This window comes from Auxenochlorella protothecoides (genome assembly GCF_000733215.1).
Source record: "Auxenochlorella protothecoides strain 0710 unplaced genomic scaffold scaffold38, whole genome shotgun sequence".
NCBI classification, from domain to species: domain Eukaryota; kingdom Viridiplantae; phylum Chlorophyta; class Trebouxiophyceae; order Chlorellales; family Chlorellaceae; genus Auxenochlorella; species Auxenochlorella protothecoides.
The window spans coordinates 131,352-155,689 of NW_011934253.1; the positions used below are offsets into that span (position 1 = coordinate 131,352).

The 24,338-nt window shown below is 63.3% G+C and overlaps 12 protein-coding genes across 12 annotated transcripts in view; 5 read left to right on the plus strand and 7 right to left on the minus strand.

The window, feature by feature from the left end:
- The window catches only part of F751_3629 (putative protein kinase), a gene marked incomplete at both ends in the record, with an annotated part of 4,346 nt that extends 3,279 nt beyond the window's left edge, over positions 1-1,067 (plus strand). Inside the window, 2 exons of the mRNA XM_011400585.1 lie at positions 281-532; positions 823-1,067. Of these exons, the coding sequence (XP_011398887.1) occupies positions 281-532; positions 823-1,067 (497 nt within the window). The remainder of the gene's footprint in view (positions 1-280; positions 533-822) is intronic.
- Positions 1,068-1,509: 442 nt separating this feature from the next.
- Positions 1,510-2,335, minus strand: F751_3630 (Mitochondrial inner membrane protease subunit 2; the record flags this gene model as incomplete). The annotated part of the gene is made up of 3 exons (XM_011400586.1): positions 1,510-1,731; positions 1,926-2,031; positions 2,133-2,335. 3 exons carry the CDS (start codon positions 2,333-2,335, stop codon positions 1,510-1,512), a joined length of 531 nt encoding a protein of 176 aa, XP_011398888.1.
- A 255-nt stretch (positions 2,336-2,590) lies between these two features.
- On the minus strand, positions 2,591-3,537 carry F751_3631 (hypothetical protein; the record flags this gene model as incomplete). The annotated part of the gene is made up of 2 exons (XM_011400587.1): positions 2,591-3,385; positions 3,472-3,537. The coding sequence occupies 2 exons, from the start codon at positions 3,535-3,537 to the stop codon at positions 2,591-2,593; spliced, it is 861 nt and encodes a 286-aa protein (XP_011398889.1).
- Positions 3,538-4,238: 701 nt separating this feature from the next.
- On the plus strand, positions 4,239-6,011 carry F751_3632 (L-asparaginase 1; the record flags this gene model as incomplete). Its single annotated transcript, XM_011400588.1, has 4 exons — positions 4,239-4,412; positions 4,641-4,684; positions 4,938-5,187; positions 5,463-6,011. 4 exons carry the CDS (start codon positions 4,239-4,241, stop codon positions 6,009-6,011), a joined length of 1,017 nt encoding a protein of 338 aa, XP_011398890.1.
- F751_3633 (hypothetical protein) lies at positions 5,446-6,066 on the minus strand (the record flags this gene model as incomplete). The annotated part of the gene is made up of 1 exon (XM_011400589.1): positions 5,446-6,066. The coding sequence occupies one exon, from the start codon at positions 6,064-6,066 to the stop codon at positions 5,446-5,448; it is 621 nt and encodes a 206-aa protein (XP_011398891.1).
- A 438-nt stretch (positions 6,067-6,504) lies between these two features.
- Positions 6,505-7,624, minus strand: F751_3634 (3-beta-hydroxysteroid-Delta(8),Delta(7)-isomerase; the record flags this gene model as incomplete). The annotated part of the gene is made up of 3 exons (XM_011400590.1): positions 6,505-6,662; positions 6,825-7,103; positions 7,492-7,624. The coding sequence occupies 3 exons, from the start codon at positions 7,622-7,624 to the stop codon at positions 6,505-6,507; spliced, it is 570 nt and encodes a 189-aa protein (XP_011398892.1).
- Positions 7,625-8,507: 883 nt separating this feature from the next.
- F751_3635 (Chromatin modification-related protein EAF3) lies at positions 8,508-10,084 on the plus strand (the record flags this gene model as incomplete). The annotated part of the gene is made up of 6 exons (XM_011400591.1): positions 8,508-8,571; positions 8,692-8,870; positions 9,029-9,259; positions 9,358-9,441; positions 9,622-9,729; positions 9,899-10,084. The coding sequence occupies 6 exons, from the start codon at positions 8,508-8,510 to the stop codon at positions 10,082-10,084; spliced, it is 852 nt and encodes a 283-aa protein (XP_011398893.1).
- Positions 10,085-10,376: 292 nt separating this feature from the next.
- F751_3636 (Biotin carboxyl carrier protein of acetyl-CoA carboxylase, chloroplastic) lies at positions 10,377-11,589 on the minus strand (the record flags this gene model as incomplete). The annotated part of the gene is made up of 5 exons (XM_011400592.1): positions 10,377-10,460; positions 10,727-10,804; positions 11,054-11,138; positions 11,279-11,403; positions 11,491-11,589. 5 exons carry the CDS (start codon positions 11,587-11,589, stop codon positions 10,377-10,379), a joined length of 471 nt encoding a protein of 156 aa, XP_011398894.1.
- Positions 11,590-12,629: 1,040 nt separating this feature from the next.
- F751_3637 (hypothetical protein) lies at positions 12,630-17,256 on the plus strand (the record flags this gene model as incomplete). Its single annotated transcript, XM_011400593.1, has 12 exons — positions 12,630-12,778; positions 13,048-13,159; positions 13,322-13,469; positions 13,676-13,782; positions 14,014-14,316; positions 14,503-14,795; positions 15,027-15,144; positions 15,347-15,436; positions 15,617-16,003; positions 16,289-16,442; positions 16,605-16,794; positions 17,199-17,256. The coding sequence occupies 12 exons, from the start codon at positions 12,630-12,632 to the stop codon at positions 17,254-17,256; spliced, it is 2,109 nt and encodes a 702-aa protein (XP_011398895.1).
- A 926-nt stretch (positions 17,257-18,182) lies between these two features.
- F751_3638 (Protein arginine N-methyltransferase PRMT10) lies at positions 18,183-20,129 on the minus strand (the record flags this gene model as incomplete). The annotated part of the gene is made up of 6 exons (XM_011400594.1): positions 18,183-18,239; positions 18,437-18,576; positions 18,809-19,169; positions 19,295-19,450; positions 19,636-19,935; positions 20,088-20,129. The coding sequence occupies 6 exons, from the start codon at positions 20,127-20,129 to the stop codon at positions 18,183-18,185; spliced, it is 1,056 nt and encodes a 351-aa protein (XP_011398896.1).
- A 536-nt stretch (positions 20,130-20,665) lies between these two features.
- On the plus strand, positions 20,666-21,664 carry F751_3639 (Syntaxin-52; the record flags this gene model as incomplete). The annotated part of the gene is made up of 3 exons (XM_011400595.1): positions 20,666-20,740; positions 20,856-20,986; positions 21,148-21,664. 3 exons carry the CDS (start codon positions 20,666-20,668, stop codon positions 21,662-21,664), a joined length of 723 nt encoding a protein of 240 aa, XP_011398897.1.
- A 382-nt stretch (positions 21,665-22,046) lies between these two features.
- Positions 22,047-23,202, minus strand: F751_3640 (hypothetical protein; the record flags this gene model as incomplete). Its single annotated transcript, XM_011400596.1, has 3 exons — positions 22,047-22,307; positions 22,554-22,882; positions 23,031-23,202. The coding sequence occupies 3 exons, from the start codon at positions 23,200-23,202 to the stop codon at positions 22,047-22,049; spliced, it is 762 nt and encodes a 253-aa protein (XP_011398898.1).
- Positions 23,203-24,338: the final 1,136 nt, after the last annotated feature.

The window sequence follows — 24,338 nt, forward strand, 5'->3', positions numbered from 1 at the left end:
GCTCCAGCATGGCGGGTAAGGGGGGATGGGTGTTTTTGGGGGGGGGGGGCCTGGATGAATGGGGCGGGGAGTGGGGGAATGTTTGGGGTGATGAAACGACGGTGGGAAGCGGCCAAGCCTGGAATGAGAAAAGCCGGATGCTCTGAGTCAGGTCGGCGCTGCCCGCCTGGCGCAAGCGTCTGGGGCGTCGTCTGGCGAGGGCCGTCTGGGCACCTTGGCTCTGGTGGGGCGCGTCCATGACCTCCCCCTCACTCTCGCCCCCCCCCATGCACATGCACAGTGTCTCCGTTTGAGTGCATTGAAGTGCAGGACGGCATGTACAGCCCCCCGGTGCATCCCAGCCGGAGGCAGAGCGGGCAGGGGTGGCCGGGCGAGGCTTACACCTGCGAGGCCCGCCCCGCCTTCTTCCCCGCGGTGCCCACCCCACCCCCCTCCTCCCTGGCCTGGGACCTGTACGCCTCGCCGGAGTTCCTCATGCAACTCGCGCCGGGGAGCGCGGCGGGCAGCGCCCCCACCCACCCCAGGGACAAGGGTGCGTGATGTGATGTCTGCTGGTGTGTGTGCATGTCGGCGGGGTGGGACGGGGAGCTCACCGCCCTTGATGGAGTCATCGACGGCGCTGCGGGGTTGCATGCCCTGGCATGGGCATGCATGCCCTGGCATGGAGGGCAGGCGCTGGAATGGCATGCAATCTGTGCGGCGTCAGCGTCGGTGTGTTTTTCTCCTGTTCACTCCCGCAGACCCGCACGCCGGCCTTCCCAGGGCACAGTCTGCGCCGCCTCCGCTCACCCCGGCCCTCCCCCACTCTCGCCTGCTTCGCAGAGGTGGGCCAGCGCACCTTCTCGCTGCGCCGCTTTCCCACCCTGGACACCATCGGCGCGCTGCACCTGCCGGAGAAGCCCACGGACGCGTCGGAGTCGCTGGCGAGCACGCGCGAGGCGGGGCAGAACCCGCGCCCGCAGCTGGCCTCGCGCCGGCCCCTCCTGCACAGCCTCTCCTGCGAGGTCAGCCCCGCGGCGCACCAGCACACCAAGCAGTTTGCCAGCCTGCCGGGTACCCCGGCCTGAGCGGCGGTGCCGGCGGACCCGCGCTGTTTCCTCGTGGGGCTGTTCCCTCGGCGCGTCGGCGGCCCGCAGCGTGTCGGCGGCCCGCAGCGCGTCGGCGGCCCAGGCGCGCGCCCTGGGCCGGACCCTACCGGCACACCCTAGCTCGCTCCTGCCAAGAGACCCACCCAAAGGCCTTCTCGACGCACTGTACCATACATCTGGGGTGAGCCACGCCGCCCACCCCATCTTTTTCGGATGCCCGCCAGCCGAACAGGCTGCTTCCCTGGGCGCCCAGCATGACTTCTCCCATCCCCAGGCCCGGCAGGGGTCTGAATCCCCGCTGCCCGGCCAAACGCGCCCCCGCGCCCCCTTGCCCCCCCAGATACCCTGCATGCCCCTGCCTGCCTCGCCACACCCCACCCCTGCTTGAACCTCGCGTTGTATTACATGGTCACGTGCGCCGTCATCGGTAGGGCCAGGTCTCGTCCTCGGGGCCGGCGTGGCCGTGCGCCAGGATGCGGCTGGGCTGGGAGCCGCCGCTCAGCCAGGCCCAGCGCTGCGGCGGCCAAACCACCGCCAGGGCACGGCCGTCCACCAGGGCCAGCGGGACCGGGCCCCACTGATGAGAATCGGGGGGCCGGGGCCGGTCGCCACTGGCTCCCTCGCTCTCCAGCCAGCAGCGGCCCTTTTCCAGGGGGAAATGGAGGGGCGGGTGAATCAGGCTGGGCGCTGGGAACGTGGGCCACAAGATTCTCAGAAACCCTGGGAGCGCTGCAGCCATGATAAGAAAAATGCACGGAGCGAGTCGCTCTGCTGAGAGAGCACAAGTGCCTGCACCACGGGTGGGAAGACAGCATGCGTGGAGTGATTCAAACTCACCGCTGGCATCTTCAGGACAGAGCTGGAGGAGGGGACAGGGCGGAACCAGTCCCCCTCCACCGCCACCACCCTCCGCAGCAGCGTAGAGTCGGGATCGGTGGGGGACCTGCGTGATTGAAGGGGGGCAGGGCTTGGGGTGGCTGCAAGGGACACTCCAGTGTGACACCCCGCCTTGGCACAGCCCACCACCTCCGAGGAAGAGCTCACGTGAAGACCGCCACGCTCCCCCGACTGTAGCGGTACAGGCGGGGGCTCAGCTTGTCGACCAGCAGGAGCCGCTTGGGCCCAGCCCCTGACAAGCCGACCGCGTCATCGGTGGCCGGTGCGAGGGAGACGAGGGAGTCGTTCACCGCTACACCGATCGGCACCCACCACAGGACGGGAGGCACCCTGGCCAACCATCCCGCCATGTGATAATTACGATGCCAAGGTACGTGGCAGCATCATGCATTTTATCTTGATGGGTCGGCGAAGATGTGGCAGGGCTCCAGGTGCATGCACGGCCGGGTTCCCATCGTGTGACACGAATCGAGGTACCCTGCCAGGGGTTGCACGAAGGAGGCCTGTGCATCCGGACGAGGATGCCTGCATCATGGTGCAAGTACATACAACATGTGGAAGGCAATGTAACCACTAGCCAGCATTGAAATGGACCTACGCTCGCGTCATGCATCCGCTTGCGCCAGGTCCACCAGCGAGGCTGGTGTGTTATAGGCGTCAAACTCCACCCCATGCGCCTCCATGCGCATACGCTTCAGACCACGGTACCCGGCGATCGCATCATACTGGATCCTGTCTGCCTCCTCCTTGTTCATGCCAGTAGGCTTGGTCTTGGGCTGCAGCTTGCTGGCGAGCTTGGTGTTGGCATGCCTCACTGTCGCCTCACCGCCCTCCACCCAGTGCTTCCTCTTCAGCTGCGCCTTCATGGGTGCCGCGGCCTGCTCCCCAAACACGGGCGCACTCAGAACCTGGCGCGTCTGGACCAGCTGCTCCGCCTCGCTGCCAGCCGGGGGGAGGTGCTTGCCTCTTCGCCGCTGATCCTTGGCCTTCAGGAATGCCTTCTTGCGGGCCTTCAGCGTCTTTACCCCTTGTGATGCTGCGGCTTGGGTGGGGGCGGGTTCCCTCCGTACCTTGCCTGCACTGGCACTGGGCGCAGGGGCGCGGCTATCGTCCGGTGTGCGGTCGTCTGCAGGCTGGGACGCTGGAGTTGCCCCCCCTGGGTCGCTGCTGGACGGTGTTGCCCCAGGCACGGAGGCCGACTTGCTGGACGCAAGCACACACGTCTTGGCGTCATCATTCCTGGTTGACACAGACAGGCCACTCTTCTCCTGGGGTGCCCTGGACGCCTTTCCTGCCTCTTTCAGGGCGAGAAATCTTCGCATGGAGGCCGACAGTGGCTCCTCCTTAGGGAGCTTCTTCTTCTTGGCAGACGAGGGAACGGGCACCGCGAAGACTTTGCCCTGCCAAATGCAAGATTGGGTGTGGATTGAGGAAGCTGCAGCAACACTTACTCTCGTGGCCAAAGCTCCCTCACCGCACTCCGCACCTTTTTCTCGGCACGGTGCTTGAGCACCAGCGCCGACCGCCGCCTTGTGGCATCTCCTCTCGCCATGATATCGATTCGGGTTATCAAATATGCTTGGGTTGTTGGTACTGAAAGCCCCACTAAACCTGAAGGTACTTGCATGAAGCATGTCGGCCGGGTCCCCAGTCGCGCCCTGGGGTCCCCACGGGGATGACCGAGGGCGCTGAAACCCTCGGGACGGCAACCCAACAGACACACCCCCATGATAGCCTCTCAGGGATGTGCACCGCAATCAAAAAGCTCGTGTTATCACCTCATCGCCATCCTGTCTTGCGTTTGCCTCAGGATGTCGGTCCTGGCCTTGGCACCTCCACCGACCTTCACGCGGCCTGCACGCCGAACCCCGCTGCAGGCGTTCGTCAGGCGCAGCGCAAAGGAGCTCCGCCATAGTAACTTGCATGCTTCGGCAAGCTCTCAGGTGCAAGGCCAGCAGCTTGGGACGGGGGGGGGCGGTCGGTAGGTCCGCGGCTCAGTACTGCAACCCAGCTTCCGACATGCAGCCTCGACTCCCCCAGGCCCATGCGTCCTCTGTCACGCAGGCAACGAACTCTTCCGAAACCCCGGCCATTGATGTCTCGGCGCATGAAGTTCCTTGCAGCAAGAGCCTGTCGGTGACCGCCCCCCGAGCGCCCTCCTCGGCCAGGGCCCAGACCTCCCTGGGGCCCATCGTGTTGGTGGCCAAGCCCCTGGCAAGAGTGCTCCTCCTGCACACCGGGGGCACCCTGGGGATGGACAGTCACGCCTCCTACGAGGAGGATGTGGATGGGCACCACGTGCTGGTGTCTGGGACGGGGGGCAAGTACCACGCCCAGAAAAGCCAGAGCTTGAAGCCAGGCAACATGCTGAACAACCTGCTCGGGATCGTGCCTGAGCTGCGCCAGCTCGCCAACCTGGACCTCAAGGTCTGTTTCTTGTGTGTGGTTTAGGGTTGCGAGCATGGATGGTTTGGGGGCAGTGGGAAGTGTAGGTAAGCGGAAGCAATGCCGTGCAACAGCTGGCCCATGGCATGCTCTGTTTATAAATTGGAGAAGTGCACCATGCAGTAATCTGCGGGCACAGAGAGTGTGGTGCTCAAATGCCCGTGCATGCGCCGGAACTCTTTGCTGATTCCACTGCTTCCCCACTCAAAGGTGGTCTTCAACCGCGATTCCTGCAACATCGGACCCAAAGAATGGTAGGCGCGGATTGAAAGCGGGGATGCGTGTGTGGTGTCTGAGTTGCAATGTGTCTCTGGGATTATACAATGTCGAGCGGTAGACTGCTGCTAGCATGCTTGTGCGCTTGTGCAGAGGCAGGCTCCTGCCTGCTCTGTTGGGTCTGTCAGGGTCATAGTAGCCTGTGCACGTCCTCCTCACAACTCACAACTCCAATGCAATCCATAATCCTCGGCCCTCAACCTCACCCACCCACCCACCCTGGACCGGCAGGGTGACGCTGGCCAAGGCGCTGGACGCCAGCCGCCGAAACTACGACGCCTTCCTGGTGGTGCATGGCACCGACACCATGGCCTACACTGCCTCGGCCATGTCCCTCATGCTGGCCGGCTTCCGGAAACCCATCGTGTTCACCGGCAGCCAGCTGCCGCTGGCCATGCCGCGTTCGGACGCGCGCCAGAACCTGATTGACTCCCTGACCTGCGCCACCTCCAGCTTCAACCCGCCGCATGTCCACCTCCAGGTGAGGCCGTGAGGAGGGAGGCCTCGGGCGAGGGTGCATGCATTGTTTTGGTACCATTCAGGCAATTTGCAGGCCGTCCCTGCATCAGAGTATGCAAGACGGGGGGGGGGGTTGACTGGTGTGGCTTGGGTTCGGGACCCCTTGCCCGGCACCCTTCCTGCCCCCTCTCATTCTGGACTCCCCCTCCGAAACATACCCCAATCCATGCAAATCAAGACTCTGGTCCGGTGACCCTCAAGATTCAACCCCCCTTCCCCTTCATCCCCACACCCCAGGAGGTGGCCCTGTGCTTCGGGGGCAAGCTGCTGCGCGGCAACCGCGCGCGCAAGGTGCACAGCAACGTGTACGAGGCGTTCGCCTCACCGTCGTACCCCAACCTGGCGCGCATGGGCGTGGATGTCGAGTGGAACACGGGCGCCATGCTGCAGCCCGAGGGCGTGTACCGCCCCCGCCTGCGCCTCGACCCCGCCGTCCTGCGCGTGCCGATCGTCCCCGGCGTCGACCCCCGCGTGGCGTATGGTGACCTGGTCGGGCGCGGGGTGCGGGGCGTGGTGCTGGAGTCCTTTGGCGTGGGCAACATGCCCTCCTCCGCCTGGCTGCCCTGGCTGCGCGCGCAGCGCAAGGCGGGGCTCCTGGTGTCCATGGTGTCGCAGTGCGCGGGCGGGGCGCTGCAGCCGGAGCTGTACGCCTCTGGCTCCGCCGCGCTGGCCCTGGGCGTGGAGGCGGGGCCGCAGATGACGGCGGAGACCGCGGCGGTGAAGATGATGCTGTGCCTGCAGTACCCGGACCTGCCGCTGGGCGTGCCGCTGGCAGGGGAGATGTGAGCGAGGGGGTCCATGCGATCACGGGCCTGGGAAGGGCAGGGTCGGGAGTGATCATGCCGTTGCTGACACTGGCCGGAGGGCGGGCGAGCCTGGGTGCCAGTCCGCCCTGAGCCGAGGATCTCCCTCGATGGCCTTCTACACCCGGAATGCAAACAAATGTCCCTCAGAGTGTGCGAGCCAAACCAACCTGTTGAGCGCGAGTGTGTGTGCTGTAAGATTACCCGAGAGCATGCATTGTTTCACAAACTCATCACCCGCATCAGGGGTGGGCAGTACACCGACTTTGTTCGTCTGTGTTCAGCTGAACACCACGAGCCGGGTCTCTTCTTCTGTTCAGTCCAAAGTAAGGCCGCCTCCTGACGTGTTGGGATGTTTTACCCATGTGGAGAGACTACACCCCCCACTGGTGTACGCGCCTGCAGCATTGAGAATTGCGACCTTCCTGATGCTGGCAAGCAGAGGGTCCTGGCAAGCCACAAGCACGGTGTCAAGGTCAGCGCCTCTTCTGCTTGGAGGCGGACTGGTGGAGGGCGCGGGAGATAGCGTGCCAGGAGTGGCGGATGCAGTACCCCGGAACCACGATCCAGATGGCATTGATGACCACAAAGTAGATCCAGAAGTAGCGCATCTCGGGGCGGGAGTGCTTGAAGTCTGCGGGGAGGGTTTGAGGAGGAAGGCGTGGCTGACTACCCCAGTGCCCGTCATCAAGGGGCTGATGCCAAAACAGAGACTGCCCACCCCTTCACAAGTTGAGCACCACTCCCCTTGCTGCAGTAAGGGCAGGCAGCAAGGGCAGGCAGCAACGGAGCTCACCCTCCAGGTAACAGGTGGCGTAGTAGAGCACATCGCCATAGATCTGGGCGACGCTGACGATGATCAGGAGGGTGTACCGCCAGGGTGCCCGGTGGAGCAGGCCCCAGACCACAAACAGGCAGCCGGGGCCATCGAAGAAGGCAGTGATGGCCTCCATGGAGATGACAAAGGCGTCGCGGGTGGCGTAGCGCGAGTCGGCGTGGGCGTACTCCTTCCAGACATCAGACAGGAACGTCCCAGGGGGGTCCTTGTAGAAGGTAGGTACCAGCACGACATATCCTAGGATCGGAGGTGAGAGGTGGTAAGATCCTCGCAGTAGGCCACACGGTCTGCAGGGACACAGCATGGGCCCAAGTGTGCAAGCCCATACCCTGGCATGAAAGGAGGGGAGCACTGCCCTGGTGCTTGGGCTGGGCTTTGAGCCATTCCTTACCCTCAATGATGATGTGTATGAGCCCAGAGACGGCCAGCCATCCAGCTATGAATCGCTCCTTCCTGCTGAGTCCTACGCGACCTGTATCACAAAGGGGTGCGAAACCCTGGGTTTGGGGACCCCTTGTGATGAGGAGGGTCAATCATGGCCGCCAGCACCAGTTGCTGTTGTTGAGGCAAATGGCAGCTCGTCCTGATCAACGTGACTCTGAGTGCCCCCCCACCCAATGCCAACCTGAGATCAGCCAGATTGCAGCATACACAGCTACGGCGGCAGTTCCCACTGTGGCGAGAATGTAGGCAAAGTCGACCTCCAGGGGAACATAGCCCGGCAGGTGGGCGGAGATGGGGAAGTACGGGTGGCTCATCCTGCCGTTTCACCCGACTTCTTCAATTTTTGTGAATGAATTGTAGGAGATTGATCATGTCCCCCGCGCACACTGCATAATATTGCCACCATGTGCATCGGAAGGAGGACGCGCGATCGAGACCAAGCGCGTTTTAAAATCTAGCATCAGATGCACCCACGAGGGGCCCTGCTACACAACCAACAAAGCTTAAATGGAAGGTTATCTTCGTTTATCTGAATTCAACCTCATCATTCCTTGATTACTTATTGGCCATGGCTCGAGTGCCTCCTGTATATCTCTACTCAGGGTACTAAGAGCTGGACACAAGTTCCAGGTTGGCCCTCAATAATACATACAAACAACTTACTTGAAATCCCAACAGTGCGTATTGGCAGAAAGGCATGCTGAAAGGCTCTTACATGTTCCTGAAAGCCCACCCACTTCGTGTTGCTGCCAGATCAGCTCAGTTCCCGGTCCGACTGCCCATCCGGCACCTCGAGGATCTCCTCTGAAAATAAAGTACTCACACCCCTGCAGCCAAGTGGCTTCTGTATCTTTTCCTGGATGACCATTGCAAGCGTTAGTTCTCGATAGTACAAGCACCTGGTCATCTCCTCAAGGGACAAGGGAGCGAGCCAGTGCCGGACTCACTCCTCCCTGCGGTCCCTGTTCCCAGCCTGCCATGGAGCAGGGATCCGGCCGCAAGGAGCGCATCAAGGCCCTCTTCAAAAAAGGGCAACGATGTTTGGTCCGCTATAGCGATCAGTACTGGGCAGCCTTGGTGCGTGGGAAGAGGCAACACCAGGGAGGGGGCTTCGGGCAGAGCTCGAGGCCCGCGCTGGGCTGCCTCCTCCCTTCCGAGTGATCAGCGGAGCCTCCGAAGCTTTGAACCACCTGTATCATGCCACAGATTATGCGAGCTCGGAAGACCGATGCCGGATACTACTACCTCATACACTATGACGGTAAGTGTGGGTGCAGGTGATCCCATGGACCCATCACGTGCATCTATTTTCTCGTGTGCAGGGTGCTCCTAGGCGCAGTGCATATTGGAATAGCCTCCGAACTTCATTCAACCATCCCAGGGTGGAGCAAAAAGCATGATGAGGAGGTGCGGCAGTCGGAGGTGATCAAGTACAACCCTGACCTCATCGGCCCCATCCCGGGTGCCGAGGGGGATGACGAGGATGGTCCAGGAGTGCTTCCCTCCGTTAAAAAGAGGAAGCTGGATGCCAGCGCTGGCTCCTTGGAGGTCGCAGTAGAGGTGGGATGGAGCAGGGACTGGGTCGATGTGCTGTTGGGCTCCTGCTCACCCCCAGCTGCATGTGTGTGCTTGCATCAGCGCCCCAAGGCGGCACCATGCCCATGCCCCCTCTTCCCTCCAAAATCACCCCAAGCACCCCTTTCCCCGCCCTCTGGCAGTTGCGGCTGCACATCCCAGCGACCCTGAAGACCATCATCATTCAGGACTATGAGCTGGTGACCCAGGCCGGCCAGCTGCTGCCCCTGCCACGCAGCGAGCACCACCGCCCCACCGTGCACCAGATTCTGGAGGAGTACCGGGCGCAGGCGGCCGCTGAGCTGGAGGCCGAGGAGGAGGACAGGGATGCGCTGGGGCGGAGCCGGGAGGAGCGTGTGGCTGCCCTGGTGGAGGTGACAGACGGTGGGGGGTGACGAAGGGGGGGGCGCAAACCTGTTCCGATGCCGTGTGAGGCCACACGCCATGGCTCATCCCTCATTCCACTGGCCAGGCGACGGAGGGGCTGGGGACCTACTTCGATCAGACGCTCGTCCACTACCTGCTCTACCAGCAAGAGGTCTCCCATCATGGAGAGGTGCGCTGGTGCCCATTCGCGGTGGCCGGCAGGTCTATGTCAGGCCTTGGAGGCATTGAGCTGCTCTTGCCAATGTCACGCTTCATGATGGGGAGCAGACGGAAGCAAAAACCTTGGCTCGGGATTGGCACCCGCTGCCCTGCGTGTTGGCAAGGCAACCCTCTCATCCCCCACCTGCAGGCATCCGCGGGCGGGCTCGCACCCAGCAGGCTGTATGGTGCAGAGCACCTCCTCCGGCTCCTGGTGAAGCTCCCAGAGCTCATGCCCGTCTGCCACATGGGCCCCCAGGTACTGTGGAGTGGTCCAGATGCGCATTGGGGCACCCTTCAACCGCGAAGCTCACGGGTGCATGCTCAGGAGCCACCCAGATCTGGCGCCTGGCTGCCCAGCCCCTGAACAAAGGGTTCCGCGGATCTTCCCCTGGCCTCAGTACCACCCACCGCCTCCAAACGCATAGGACGCTGTGAACTTGGAGGCGAGGCTGCATCACTTCATGCAGTATGCTTCGGGCAGTGCCCAGGCTCGCCTCTTCTCCAACAGGGAGCAGTACATCCCAAACCCCGACGCCGCGCCGGAGCTGCTGCTCCCACCCCTGCCGGCGACTGCCAACCCCACCCGGGCCGCCACGCCAGTGCCTGCCTGACATATCTTCCCTGCTTGTGCCTGCTCAGCATTCAACACAGGGGTTTTGTACGGTCAAGCAGCGGAAGGAGTGGGGTTTTCTTTCTGTGCCGGCGTCCTGTCTGACACACGCACCGATCAGAGGGGGGAGCAGGCAGAGAAAGAGTGCAGGGGGAAAAGTGACAGACATGCCCCCACCCGGCGGCGCACAAGATTCCATGCCCAGAGATCGGAAAGCTGCAGCCCCCGTTGGATCCGAGGTGCATTATTTCAGCCGAGTCGCTTGGGAAACTGCTGAGACACGCTACCCTTCATCATGGCTTGATGATGAACAACACCGAGCCGGGGGTGACGGGCTTGCCGTGCTCCGCGACAATCTTGACCACAGTGCCAGAGACCTGTGGGCAAAAGGGTATGCAGGAGGGATTGCTGAGGCCGGAATGGGGGCCCTAGATGGGTAGTTAAGCATTGCCCCGATGAGATATACGCCCACTGCTGCCAAACAGTGAAAGCTGACGTACACTTGAGCATAGCTCAGGAGCAATTGCACACGCTCAATCTACTTCATTGAGGCATAAAGGAGCCAGACACATCAAATCCAGCCACCCAAATGAGTTCCCACACACAAACAATCTGCAATCCACCCAATCCCTCCACACCTCACCTCTGCCTCAATCTCATTCATGAGCTTCATGGCCTCAATGATGCACACGGTCTGTCCCTTCTTCACTGTGTCCCCGACCTTGCAGAAGTGGGGCTCCCCGGGGGCCGGCGACTGGTAGAAGGTTCCTGTCATGGGCGAGACAACCTCGATGCCATCCACGGCCGCGGGGGGGGCAGGGGCGGCAGGGGCGGCCGGTGCGGCGGGGGCGGCAGCAGGCGCCGGCGCTGCAGCCGCGGGGGGAGGGGGAGGTGCGTAGGACTGCTGCTGCTGGGTCGGAGCCTGCATGTGGCCGGGGCCAGGTAGGTACTGGATGGTCGGCTCCGCGACCTCCAGCGCCTCGCGCTTCTTCACCGTCAACTTGAACTTCTTGCTGTTCAGCTCCAGCTCTACGATATCGGTGGAGTGCACCATCCTACGGTGGCCGGGTTGGAGGTGCAGAACGGCATTCTGGCAATGGTCACTTGACTACGGTAGGGAGGGGGGGGTCCCGAGGGTGGGACACGCGATGTCACCACCCCGTCCGGATGTTCCGCCGGCCCCAACCCAGCTCACTTAATGAGGTCGGTCAGTTCATCAAAGTCCAGCCCGGTCTTGGAACCCTTCGCCGCGCCATTGGTGGCACGGGGTTTGGCCTCCTCCAGCGTCGCCCGAGTCAGCACGCCAGATCTCGACTGTACCTACGATCTCGGGGGCACAGGGTGTCTCAAAGCCGAAATAGGTGTGACGTAGGCATTCTGGCAGCAGAGATATCCCGCATGGCTCACCGAGTGGCCGACTGGCGCCCTTGCCGGGGCCACCCCGCCGGCGAGCCGGAGCGCTGGGCGCGCCACAAAGGCCCGGTCGGTGATTGCAAGATTCTGCATGGCCACCGACAGTGTAGTGATGGGTCGGGAAAGGGTGGGAGGGTGTACGGTGGACCGTGGGTGCCATCATGACATATACGGGACAGCTTGCTGAGGGCCAGCTCTGCAGCAGCATCCAGCCCGGATCGATCGTAGCGGGAAATTGTATCGGATTGGCGAGTGCACATCCCAGTCCCCTTTGGGGACTTTTAGCCATTCCAGTCTGCTTTGAAACCTCGAAACATATGTAATGGATCCATAGGAACGGATCCTTCGAGTCACGTTCCGTTTGTGAGAGGGCTAGGCGGGCCCAGACTGTCATGGCGTCACCATCGACAGTCTAGCCAGGCACCTCTACACAGCATGATGAAGGGCTCCAGCTCCGGTGCACAGCCTGCATCCGCAAGGCAAAATTCCTGTTCATTTCACCCGTCGTGCCGTGTCAGGTGAGATCGTCATGCGTCGCACCGCAGCTGGCAGGGACCCTTCGCACCGCCGATGCAAGGCCTGATCAGGGGCCGCAATGGCGCTCGACCCCAGACACATCTTTCACACCCACCAGGAAGCGAGCTTGGAGTGGCCAGCCGTTCACAGCCTTCGCCCCTCACCCAGCATGGAGGGGTGCAGGGGCATGGCAGTATGCAGGAGCTCAGCCGCCCTCCCTCGTCCGCATGGCTTCATCTGGGCCAGCAACGGTGGGAGACGATGAGGAGTGCGCCCCACCGGACCCATCATTGGACAGTGCATGCATTCAACTGCCAAAAGTGGCGCTGGATGATGCAGATGAGAACCAGGGTGCGACGGGGAGGCAGGAGGAGGCAAGACTGGGCGCTCAGTGGGAGGGGCTCTGGTTGTCGCATGAGGTCACATGCCTCCCTGGCCGGGAGCTGTACTGAAACTCCCGGGTGTGCCTCTACTTTCCAAGGCTTCTTGATGTGCAGAGCAGGAAGCACTGCAATCCACACGCCTTGGACTGCCTACCCTTGACTACATGGCCGATGAGCTCACCATTATACCCATCATGCGCCATCCCTTCCTCTTAACAATACCATCCTGCAGCGATGGTCCCCGGGCACTTTATGCGCAAGCTGCAGCAGGGATTGTTCCTGGACGAGAATCGCGAGGTGACGCCGCTGGGCAAAGTGCAGCTCCTCATTGGGCGCTCCTACCTGAACTACAGCATCAACTGGCTGCTGGTCAAGTCACGCAGGTGCATTGGTGGGAGAGAGATTGGGCCAGCTTGCAAGGGTGCTCAATGCGTGAATAGACGCAAGGGAAGAACGGTACCCTTCACACACTTGGAACCCAGCAGGGCACTGATGCTCAAGCAGTGGGCCTCTTGACTGGGCCAAACGCTGTGCACAGTGCTCACCTGCATGCTCCCGGCGGTCATGCCTGGCATGCCCCGGCCGGCAGCTGATTATTCCATCTGCAGCAACAGCTGATGCCTAAGAACGATCCCTCCCCTCGCCTAAGCAGGTGGCAAACTGTGCTGGGCATCCTGCGCGATACACTCCAGCTCTGCGATGCAGTGAACCTGTCGACCGCCATGCACAAACTCGGCAAGCTGTTCCGCCACAACCACGAAGCCGTGAGTTGGGGTGGGAGAGTGAGTATTTGACGGGAAGAGGTGTGAGACACCTCAATTGTTGGGGTGTTGAAGTATACCGGCCCCTCCCCCTCTGCATCCCCTTCCTGGGCTAATCATCGATCCCTCCCCCAGCAACTGTCTCACGACTTCCACCTGCCACAGTCCATGGCCCAGTCATACCACGGCAAACGCGCAACGCCGCACTCCTGCTTCCAGCACCCCACCTACCGTGAGCTGGTGCTGCAGTTGCATCACTTTGCCGGCCAGTCTGATGGGCGTAGCATTGCCAACACCATCTGGGGCCTGGCAGGTAAGGGGAGGAAGCCGGTGGTGCAAATCGTGGGGTGGGAGTGCCACGATGCAATAAGCGAGGTCCTGGGCCGACACAGAGGGTAAAGATGTCACCATGTCACAGACTAGATGTTGTATGTCATGGCCTGCTGAGAATTCTGGGGCTGGATCGGCTGCGGCATCCATGCGGGCTGAAACAAACGCAATCCACTGCTCACCGCGCAGCCCTGAACGACACGAGTGCTGCGGCAGAGGCGCTGGTGCGGAAGCTGAACAACCGGCTGCTGCACCTCCCGCTCGACCAGTTTTCCTCCCAAGAGATCTCCAACATTGTGCGTTGTGGTCGGTGGGCTTCGCCCTGGGCTTGGTAGGAGGCATGTTACTGTCGCGAGCCAAGCGTCGCCGCGCCACAAAGGGAGCGGGTGATGACTTGTCCGGTCGGGAGGCGTGCTCGGACCTCATCCCCCAATCAGCCATGGGGGCCCGTTTTCTTAGTTTCCCATCTCCCATGGCCCCTGCCAATCAACCCCCCCCCCCCCCCTCCCTTCTAACCCAACTCACAGCTGTGGGGCACGGTGAAGCTGAAGATGAACGACCCCCGGGTGTTTGCCCACATGCTGAAGCAGGTGACGCTCACCATCGATGACTTCAGCACCCAGGGCCTGAGCAACATCGTGTGGGCCTGTGCGGTGCTGCGCCACCGTGACCCCGAATTCCTGGCGGCCATCGAGCGGCGGACCATGGCCCTGCTGACCGAGATGAGGACGCAGTCCATCGCCAACATCGCCTGGTCGTGCTCCGTGCTGGAGTACACGCCCGTCAGGCTCTGCGCCGCGCTTTCCAAGGAGGTCGTCAGCAGGCGCGTGGTTTGGGGATTGGGGGTCTCATTCTCGAGGGGAGGGTATGGTGGGCAGGCGTGACCCCAGACACTCCATGCCGATGGTGTCCCCCCCACCCTCGCTACCTCTCAAACCTGCACCCTCCTGGTATCCCAGGGCACCCACCCGCTTTCCCCATACCACCCAATGTGCAGGCTGGCACGCCCCTCGCAGGCCGAGGAGTTCTCGGCACAGGACCTCACCAACCTGCTGCTCTGCTTCTCGCGCGCAGGGCTGGCCAGCCCGCCCATGCTGAGCGCCATTGAGCGCGAGATCGTGGCCCAGCGCCCCGGATTCTCCGGCCTGCCCATCAACCGGCTGGAGGGCTTCACCAGCCAGGGCTTGTGCAATGCGCTGTGGTCCTTTGGCGTGCAGCGCTGGTACCCCAGCCTGTCCATGGACGCCATGCTGCAGTACATCACCCTTTCCATCGCCGACATCTCGGACATGGAGCTGGTGCTCACCTTGTGGGCCTGTGCCAGGCAAGGAAGGGTCGTGGGGAAGGGGTCGGGAGGGGAGGTTCTACTCGTCGTGAGGGGGAGGGTTTTTCTCGCGCTGGAGGATCGGCGCGCCTGGGCAAACAATGCATGAACTGGAAGCAGGGACCTTTGTGGTTTAGGAGTGCTCAGTGCTCTATACCTTGCGGCCCAGTCTCGGCGGCGGCCTTGGAAAATCAGAGCCCCCTGCCCCTCATGCAGGCTGGCGCATCAGCCGGGGGACCTCATGCCCCGCTTTCTCGACGAGCTGGTCAAGCGTGCGGCCAGCCTGGACCTCCAGGCCTGCTGCAACGGGCTCTGGAGCATCGGCGTGCTGCAGGTGGGAGCGGGGAGGGAAATCCCGGTGCTGACATTGCTATGTTGGTCCATGTAAGACGGCAGGGCAGGGTGTGATGGGGACGCGTCCATGTGTCGGTAAAGCTGTTTTTCTGGCGCCCTGCCAAGCCTATGGAGCGTCGCAGGATCTAGGCTGCCGCTCACATGCTGTACATCAAGCATCCTCCCGGACCCCTCCCCCACAGTCCACCGAGTCCGAGGCCTTCCTGCGTCTTCTGGCGCGTTTCATCGAGCTGGAGGAGCGGGAGAGGCTGAGCGTGCTGCAGTGCAACCAGGTGCGCAGCGGGCCGCCAGGGTCGGTGGTGGTCGGTGCCCGTCGTGGCTGGGCTGCTTTCGCTGTGAGCCGTGTTCATCTCCGTCGTGGCTGGCCCGCCCACGATGCTGGGCATCGGCCAGTCAGCGCCCTGTCGCCCCCCCCACCCCCACCCCCCACCCCTTCTCCTCCCCCCTTGCAGGTGCTGCAGAGCGTGACCCTGGCGCTGTGCGAGCAGCGCGCGCAGCGTTCCGACTCGCCCTGGCGCCTGGGCAAGCACTTCACCCCCGCCGTGCTCAAGGCCTGCCTGCAGCGCTGGTCGGCCAAGGTGCAGAGCGAGCGCAGCTCCACCACCCTCTCCCGCTTCCACCTCGTGGTCAGCACCCTGCTCCAGCAGCTGGGCATCGAGCACCAGCTGGAGCACTGCGTGATCAAGCCCGGGGTGCACGTAGACATCGCCATCCTGCGCCCCTCCGGCGAGCGCCTGGCCGTGGAGGTGGATGGACCGCACCACTACCCCTTCAACTCCTTCGCCCCGCTGGGGCACACCTGGGTGCGGCGCAGGGTGCTGCGCGCCTGCGGCTGGAAGGTGCTCTCCGTCCCCTTCTGGGCGTGGTGAGGGGAAGGGGGTGGGGGGAGGGGGAAGGGTGACGAGGGTGAAGGAGGTGCTGGGAGCACAGGGGCTCAGAGGAAGAACAGGTCCCAGCGGCCCGGCGGCATGCATGCCAGAGCGGTCCTGTCACCCTGGTACTGTGTGGAGGTGCTGTGCTGGTGCCTTGCCATGCCACACCCAGCCTCAGGGTCTCTCAACTGCACCCCCTACGTATGAAAATCCCCACACACAAGCACACACTCGTGTACACGCAGGGAGCAGCGCCACACGTGGGAGGAGCGGGCGCGGTACCTGGGGCGGGCGCTGGTGGCGGTGGACCCCAGCTTTGCCGAGGAGCTGCGGCCCTCCATCGGGGACCTGCTGCTGGACCAGGACCCAGAGGCAGAGGCGGAGGAGGGGCTCGACCCTGCTCGGGGTCTCGGCGATGCGCCGCGCCCCCCCGACCAGCAGGCCGCCGGCCGCCCGCCGCCCTTCGGCAAGCATGGCCACGGAATCCCACCGCCGCCGCGCGTCGACCCTGACGCCATCGCCACGACCCCCAGCGCGCTGTACCCCTACCAGATGCTGGTGGACACAGCCGGCATGTTCCGCGTCAACCACCAGACAGTGCCGGCCTGGGGCCGGGGTGGCGTGGAGCTGGCCGCGGGGCCCTGGTCAGAGGATGCGGCGCAGGCCTCGGACCCGCTGGCCGCACTGCTGGCCAAGCAGGACCTGTCGCTGACCCAGGGCGCCTACCGCAGCTTGCTCAACATGGGCATCGCCCAGAAGTTGGAGGGCGGCTGGGCCGCGGCGGCCGCCGCCGCCGCGGAGACCGAGCGGCGCAGGGGCAGCGCCGGGGGCGGGGGGGAGTGGGGCGACGTGGACGTCGCACGGCCGCCGGGAGGCGACGACGTGGAGGGCAGGCGGCCTGCGAGGGGCGAGAGCTCGGATGGGAAGCGGCCGGCGAGGGGTGGCGATGGTGCGGAAATCAAACGGCTGGAGAGGGGCGAGAGAACACGGCCGTTGCCGAACCTGGCAAATGGGAGGGCCAGGGTGGTGGCTCGCCCCGACAAGGCACCAGGACAGAATGTGTGGAGGACAGGCGATGGGCCGCAGGCTGTTCCGCCGCCACCCAAAGACCGCGGTGCCCCTCCCCCCCCAACTCCCGTCGCAATCCGCCCTCCTGGCCCAGCCGCCCTCCCTCGCTCAGCCCCAAGCAGCCCCAGGCCCTCTGCCCCGAGCGTGCCTGAGACCCCAGCGCCCGACAGCCGACTGCGACCTGGCCCGAGTGATCCACCAACCCCCACCCCCAGCGGGGCGCTGACTCCGGCGCCCGAGGCTGCGGCGCCCGTCGAACGTCCCTGGATAAAGTCCTCCCCTGGACCTGCACTGTTCAAGGCAACAAGAAAGGCCAAGAAGTTGCCCAACAGACCCCCCCCTCCTCCTCCAGACCCCACGAACGAGACGAGCTGCGCTGAGCCGGTGAGCACCACCCTCGCGCAGAGGGGCAGTCCTCCCTCCCGCGAGCCTGAGGCACGGCCAGCACACGAGGGCAAGGCCCTCGAGGAGGCCACCCCCTGGCACCTCCCCATCCGCATGCCCGGCGCTCGGGCCTCCGAGGTCGGCACGCCCGAGCTGCGCACGCTGTGCGTCCGCTTTGGCTTGCCCAGCAACGGCGGCCGCGAGGAGCTGACGCAGCGCTTGCTCAGCCGGGTCAACCCGGAGGAGGAGGAAAGGGAGGAGGAGGAGCGGACCAGGCGGCGCGCCGCATGGCGGAGCGACAAGACTGTCAACAGGGTGATGGGCCCGTATGGGAGGGCCACGTGACCCCTGCCAGAGTGGCGCGTCAATGCCAGGGCTGGCATGAGGCCCCATGCAGGCCTGGGCAGCCGCTCTCCAATCCCATGCACAAACTCTTTCGTTTCATTCTTTCGTTGTGTGGCCCTCAAGCTTGGCAGGACTGAGTCTGTCCCTGTAGAATCAAATTTTTTCCTTGGACTTGCTTGCCCTGGAAGCTGGGGACGTGGTAGGGGTCATGCGGGTACCATGGATTCCCAGGCCGTCCGGCGGCAGGTCACTGATGTGAGTGTGTCAGAGCGTTGGTCGTGCATCCTGGCGGGCAGGCTGCTGAGGAATACACAGCTCAGCCCTGCGCCCCAATTTGCAGACCGTCAAATCACTCGATGTGGAAGAGGTCGGTCCGCTCCTGGCCCTCTCTGAGGCCGGTGATCACCTGCGGCCCATGGGTGCGAGGGGATGTCGTTGATCGGCGCCATGTAGGCCGGCGGGGGTCGCAACCCGACAGGACATCTTCATGGATGCACAGGGTGGTGTCATGTTGACGTCCCTTGCCCCGGCAGCCAGGTTCCACTGCAAGACAGCACAAGGCAACCCCCGGCACCTCCATGCCTCAGGCCCAGCCCCGCCCACCTTGTGCTTCACCACGACGTCCATCAGGCGGTGGTTGTCGCTCCGCCGGCTCATGCTCAGGCTGCCCTCGATGGTGGTACCCTCGTCCGCCTGAATGCCAGGGTGCATGAAGAACACCTGCTGGCCCCAGTGCGTCGCGCCTGTGCATGGAGCGATTGAATTTTTTGTGGGCGGGTGGCAAGGAGGTGTCAAGGTGCGCCCACGTGAGGGTGGGAGCAACCCCTCAGCTCGCCCTACCTTGCGAGTGAGCCCACCATGAAACAGTGCAACCATTTGGCCCCACTATTGGATGCCAGCCACCCAGCAGGAGCAAGGGGAAAGGACATCGCCCCTTGAACTCCCTGATGCACCCCCTGGCCCCCAAGCGCACACCTGTGGGGTCGGGTGCGGTGGTCAGGGTGACCGGGGAGTCTGCTGGGTTCTCGGGGCTGCCCCTGAACTGGACATCAAAGTATCCCGCCAGCGCCTCCACGGGGCCGGGCTGGAGGAGGCGCAGCTTGAAGCTGGCCTGCAGGTCCGCCTTCAGCTCCTCCAAGGTCAGCATGAGCAGGTCGTACGACTTCAGGCAGGCAGGGGGGCCCAGGGCCTGGGAGGGGTGCACGTCCGCCCAGGCCGCTGTGCGCGAGAAGTAATCGGCCTGCTCCTCCTGGTAGGCCTCGGTGAGGCAGGACATGTCGACGTCGTAGTACTGCTTGACCTCCCGCACGAAGTCGGACCAGCCGTCCACGGCGGCCTGTGGCGTGGAAAGGTGGAAAAGTGGGGGGATGGCGGGGGAGCAAGGGGACAGGGGCAGCGTCTGCCAGTGCACACACGGGACCCATGGCCTTGAAGCAACGCTTCCATGCCCTGCGACCCCACCTCCAGCTCCGCCTGGCGGCGCTGCGTCTGGTTGGTGGTGATGGGCGCCAGGAACATGCGAGCGTGGGAGGGGTACAGGGCGCCGCCTGGCTTGAGGAACTTGTTCCGGGCCACAAGTACGGAGTCCAGCATGGACTCCCGCAGCAGGAAGTAGCCCTGCATTTTTTTGGATGGGTGGAGAATGGGGGGAGGGGATTCTAAGGCTGGCGGGGCAAGTGGTGTCCAGAGACTTGCCCGGCCAGGCACAAGCTCCAGAGGGGCCGGGCCCTGTGGGTCCCCTGATCATCCGCACTGAGGTCTGTCCCTGCCATCAGAAGATGAAACCCCACAACCCCCCTCACCATCCACTCAGAGATGATGATGTCCACCTGCTCCGGCAGCTCCACGCTCTCGATTACGCCCTGGATGACCTCCACCGTGCCCGCCAAGCCCTGGGCCGCCACCAGGCGACGTGCGTGCTTGGCCATGTCGGTGGCCTCCACGGCGTAGACCTTGCGCGCGCCCGCCCGCGCCGCAAAGATGGCCAGGATGCCGCTGCCGGTGCCCACGTCCAGCACCACCTTGTCCTTGAACTGGGCCATGTTCTGGATGCAGGCGTTGTAATACGCGCCCGTGCGCTTGTGGTCCTCCAGCATATCTTTCTGCTCCAGGGAAAAGCACGTGGGTGGGGCTTTGAGGAGGGGGAGGTGCAGTGGGTGGCAGAGTGGGGGCTGGCAGGCGGGGTGAGGCGCGTTTGGGGAATGGAAGCTCATCCGTGAAAGTGCAGCAGGCTGGTCGATCCAAGCCCCCCCACCTGGTGGTAGAGATAAGAGTATGTGATGAAGTAGTTGGCCATATGTGCTGCACAGGATGGTTGGAAAGCGATGCACCGGTTAGTCTGGGGGATTGGGGGAATTGATGCAAACGCAAAAATGGTCTCGGTCTTCTTGTACGTATCTGTGCTGTCTGGAGCCGCGCCATCCAGCTTTGAGCCAGCACGCCCAGCTCCACCACGAGCCGCCATGGCCAGTACCGAGACGGAGGAAGGGGTGGGGGAGGCGGGCCGAGCGGGCGAACAAGACGGAGAGGGAGTGGTAATTGAAGATGTAGAAAGAACTGACCTGCATGCGCCGGGCCTGGACCTCAAGGGGCACCGTCTTGGCCGTTGGGCCGGTGTGAATCTCGACGCCGGGCGCCGCGCGCCTTGCCACCCCGCTGGGTCGGTCGCGCTCACGACATGGACACTTGCGGCCTTTCCATGTCCAGACTGATCTTCAACGATGCTGCTGCTGTGATTGCAGGTGTTATTGCTAGAACGTTAACACAGTAGTGGTACGGTCGCGCGGTGGGAGCAGGGTACTCGCTTGACCGGAGCGCGATAGCTGGGACGCCATGTCTTCGGACTCCTGGGCAGAGGAGTACGAGCAGGCAAAGCAGGCAGCAGGGGAAGTCCTGAACCTCATCCAGGTATAGTGGTTGGAGCGATAGGGACCCTCGTGTCGCCGGGATCCCTACAACCCGCAAGGCCTCCTTTGGACCGTGGCTGAACCTTGCCCACTCTCGCTCCGGGTGCCACCCGCAGGAACGGAATCTAGAACACCCTGATGGGGGCCCAGGAGCTTCCCGTCTCACAGCTACCGCGAGGCGAAAGCTCGGGAGCCTCGGAACAAAGTTGGACGCGCTGCGGTCCGGCATCGAGGCTGCTCCCGACCTGTGAGTCCCTGGTTCACGGCGCACTTGAGGCCACTTCACCGCTCATTTCAATCTGCACAGGGCTTTGAAGGGATTGAGACTGCTGTTTGACACTGTTTCAGGCCCCTTCTTCCCGTCCCACTTGTCCACCCTCCCTCACCCTCTCTCTACACCCCGAACAGCACTGAGAACGAGCGGAACCGGCGCAGGGACCAGGTGGCGGCCCTGCGCAACAAGCGGGAGGGCATGCTGACGAGTCTGCGGCGGGACGGGGGCCACAGCGCCGCCCGCGCCGCCCTCCTGTCCTCCCCCGCCGCCCCCTCAGGCCCCGCGGCCCCGGGCCGGGGCCGCGAGAGCGAGGCCACCGCCCCCCTCACCTCGGCTGGGCTGATGGAGCTGCAGCGCGACGTGATGAGCCAGCAGGACCGGGAGCTGGAGCAGCTGGAGAGGGGGGTGGCCTCAACCAAGCACGTGGCCCTGCGCATTAACGAGGAGGCCACTCTGCACAACCGGCTGCTGGAGGGGCTGGAGGAGGATGTGGACGTCTCCCGGTCGCGCCTGGCAGCCGCACAGCGCCGGCTCAAGGGCGTCATGCACAGGGCCCGGTCCTGCAAAACGCAGCTGGTGATCCTCCTCCTCCTCATCGTGCTGGTGATTGTGGTGGTCGTGGGTTTCAAGCTCGTCCTGAGCTGGTTCTGATCCCGGGGCTGGACCCCTCCCCGCGTGCTGCTTGCGGATGCTCTGGGCTGACGCCTGAGGTCACCCCTGCTTGCTTCAATGACGTCCTGCAAGGGCGTGGCTGCCCTCCAGTAGTAGTTCCTACCCCCTCCTGCCATCACCGTGTTGCCGGCCCTTGCCTGCTCCCTGCTTCCTCCCCGGTGCTGCAAGATGCACTTGTGTACACTTCTGACGCGAAGTGGGAATGGAACGGCGTGACCACCCACATACTCCTTCAGCACTGCCCCAACCTAAGCCAGCAAAGACGATGGATGAGTCAATGCGTTTTACACACCCAGTTCAATGACCTGTTTCACACATGACTTCTTCCTCATGCCGTGCCCTGCCCCAAAGACAGCTGTGACTAGCATGCGGGAACAAGGGTCTGTGCACCCTCTGCCCGTGCACCTGGCAGCCGCCTGCGAGGCTGCGCGCCCCTCCTGGCCGCCCCCTCGCCCTCCCAGTGCGAGCTGTAGTACCCCGGCGGGGGGTGCTCCAGGGCGAGCCGGGCGTCCGTGCCCGCATTCCTCGTCACCGCATACCAGAAGGTGGTGGCATTGGTCTCGCCATCTGCATAGTTGCCACGACGATGCCGCTTCAGCAGCACAATCTCCAGGATGCCATCCTGCGCGGCGGGGTGGGAGGGGCGTGGCTGGATGAGAAATCGCTGACGGGTAGAGTGGCGGCTGGATGGGACAAGGCTTCGGGGCACAGTCGCTGTGACTAGCAAGGGGCGCAGCAAGCATGAAAGGCACTGCGGCCCCAGACAGACACACTGCTGGCCAGATCCAGCCTCCTGCTCTGCGCCACCCTATGCAAAGCCCTCAACTCCCACCGAGAGCGCCTGGCACGGGCCATCAAGACATCCCACCTGGATGTACCAGGTGCTCTCATCAGCCTTGACCTCGCGCCACAGGGTGCCACCCAGGACGGGCCGCTCCTCTACGCTGACTTCCAGGCTCACCGACGTGAGGCTGACGTGCACGGCGCGCCGGCTGGTGCCAGGAGGGAGGCTCACGAACACCTCGACGTGCGTCTGGCTCTGCCGCCACTTGTAGCCGCCGGCGTCGCTCCCCATGCCCTCGGGGACATCGATGGCTGCATACGCTTTGCTGCAGGGCAGTGCGCGACGAGCGCTCGCCTTGACTGCCTCCGCTGCCTCGGACATGCGCTCCAGCTCCTCGGCCGAGAAGCTGGGGCCTGTGAGACATGTGGATCGGGGGCCAGGGGTGTGGGAGAGCTGTCGGCGCAACACTGGTGGGCGTCCTACCATGGACCATTCTTAACAGGAAGAAGATCTCCACTTCCTCATGCACAGCGGCGTACCCCTCCCTCCCCCGCCTCGCACCAGCTGGCTTCGGCTCCAGTCTCCCATACATGGAGTCCATGACCTCTGCCCGGCTGGGGCCCGATGCGGCCTGTGCCGCCCTTTCCAGCCGGTCTACTTCATCGTCCTTCAGGACAGCGAGCTTACCGTGGCCCCTCATCCAAGTGGCAAACTTCGGATCAGCCTCCTCCATTGCATCTGCAAACTCGTTTCGTTTGCAGTGCAGGCGGTGGAAGGGCCAGTAGGCCTGCATATGGTGAGAAACGAGTTCAGGGCCATGCACGGGTAAGTTTGGGCTGGTGGCTGAATAAGAGGTGTACAGGGTCCATGCAAACACCCTCGGGTAGATCATGTCACACGAGGCATGCGCACTGATGATTAGATTACTGTGGCTTACCTTTTGACATTTGACTCCGCAGAAGTGGACTGAGTGACACCTGCTGCACCTTAGCAGATTAGTCCGTGCACCGCAGTTTGCTGTGTGGCAGTGCATTACAGCGAGCACAGGTCTTAGTATGAACTTCTTGGAAACTGCATTGACTCCTCATCTCGGGTACGCGATCACCCACCGCATTCCTGCCGTTGGACAGCAGTCTCGTCCCGAAGTGCAAGCTCCATGGCTGACTGCGGCGACTCCTATGGGCCAGATGTGCAGGATGCCCGCAGGCGATGCCAGTTGCGCAGAAGGCAGTGAGAATATTCGTGAGAGTATCCTGTCCGTTTAGCCGATACCGATCTGTCTTGGACATCTCGCACGTCTGCAATGGCTTTGGCGATGGTCAAACACTTGGGTGGAAAGTCGGAATGCAGGACATCCCCTGTCGAAGCCTGGCCCGTTCCACTCCCTCAACGTGTGCCACGCGGGCTTGGGCGCACTACAAACCTGCTCGGGGGAAGACTCAGAGCATTATCCATGGCTGAAACTACACGGCGCACCCAAATTCCTCTTCCCAATCTACAATAACAAGTGGAGTTACACACGCAGGGCGGCCCGGAGCCCAACGGGGACCATGAGCACAATCCGACTCGAGCCACTCGGTGACTCAGCGTGGGATGCAGGGACAGGAAAGCGTCGATGCCCAAGGTAGGGCACAGACAAAACATTTATCACAAGTCCTCCATGTGAACTTGAGCACGCCTCCGCCGATCTCGCGGCGCAATGCAAGCAGCAGAAACAAGAGAGGGCAGTGAGGGGTATCAAGAGGTGCCAGGGGCTGGCCCACAGACACATTAGGACTCAAAGGGATCAGGTTTTATGGAGCCCGCAATTTTGGGGTGGGGTGGGTGTAGGGGGGAAGGGTCCTGACCAGGGCCAACCTGGCCTCCGGC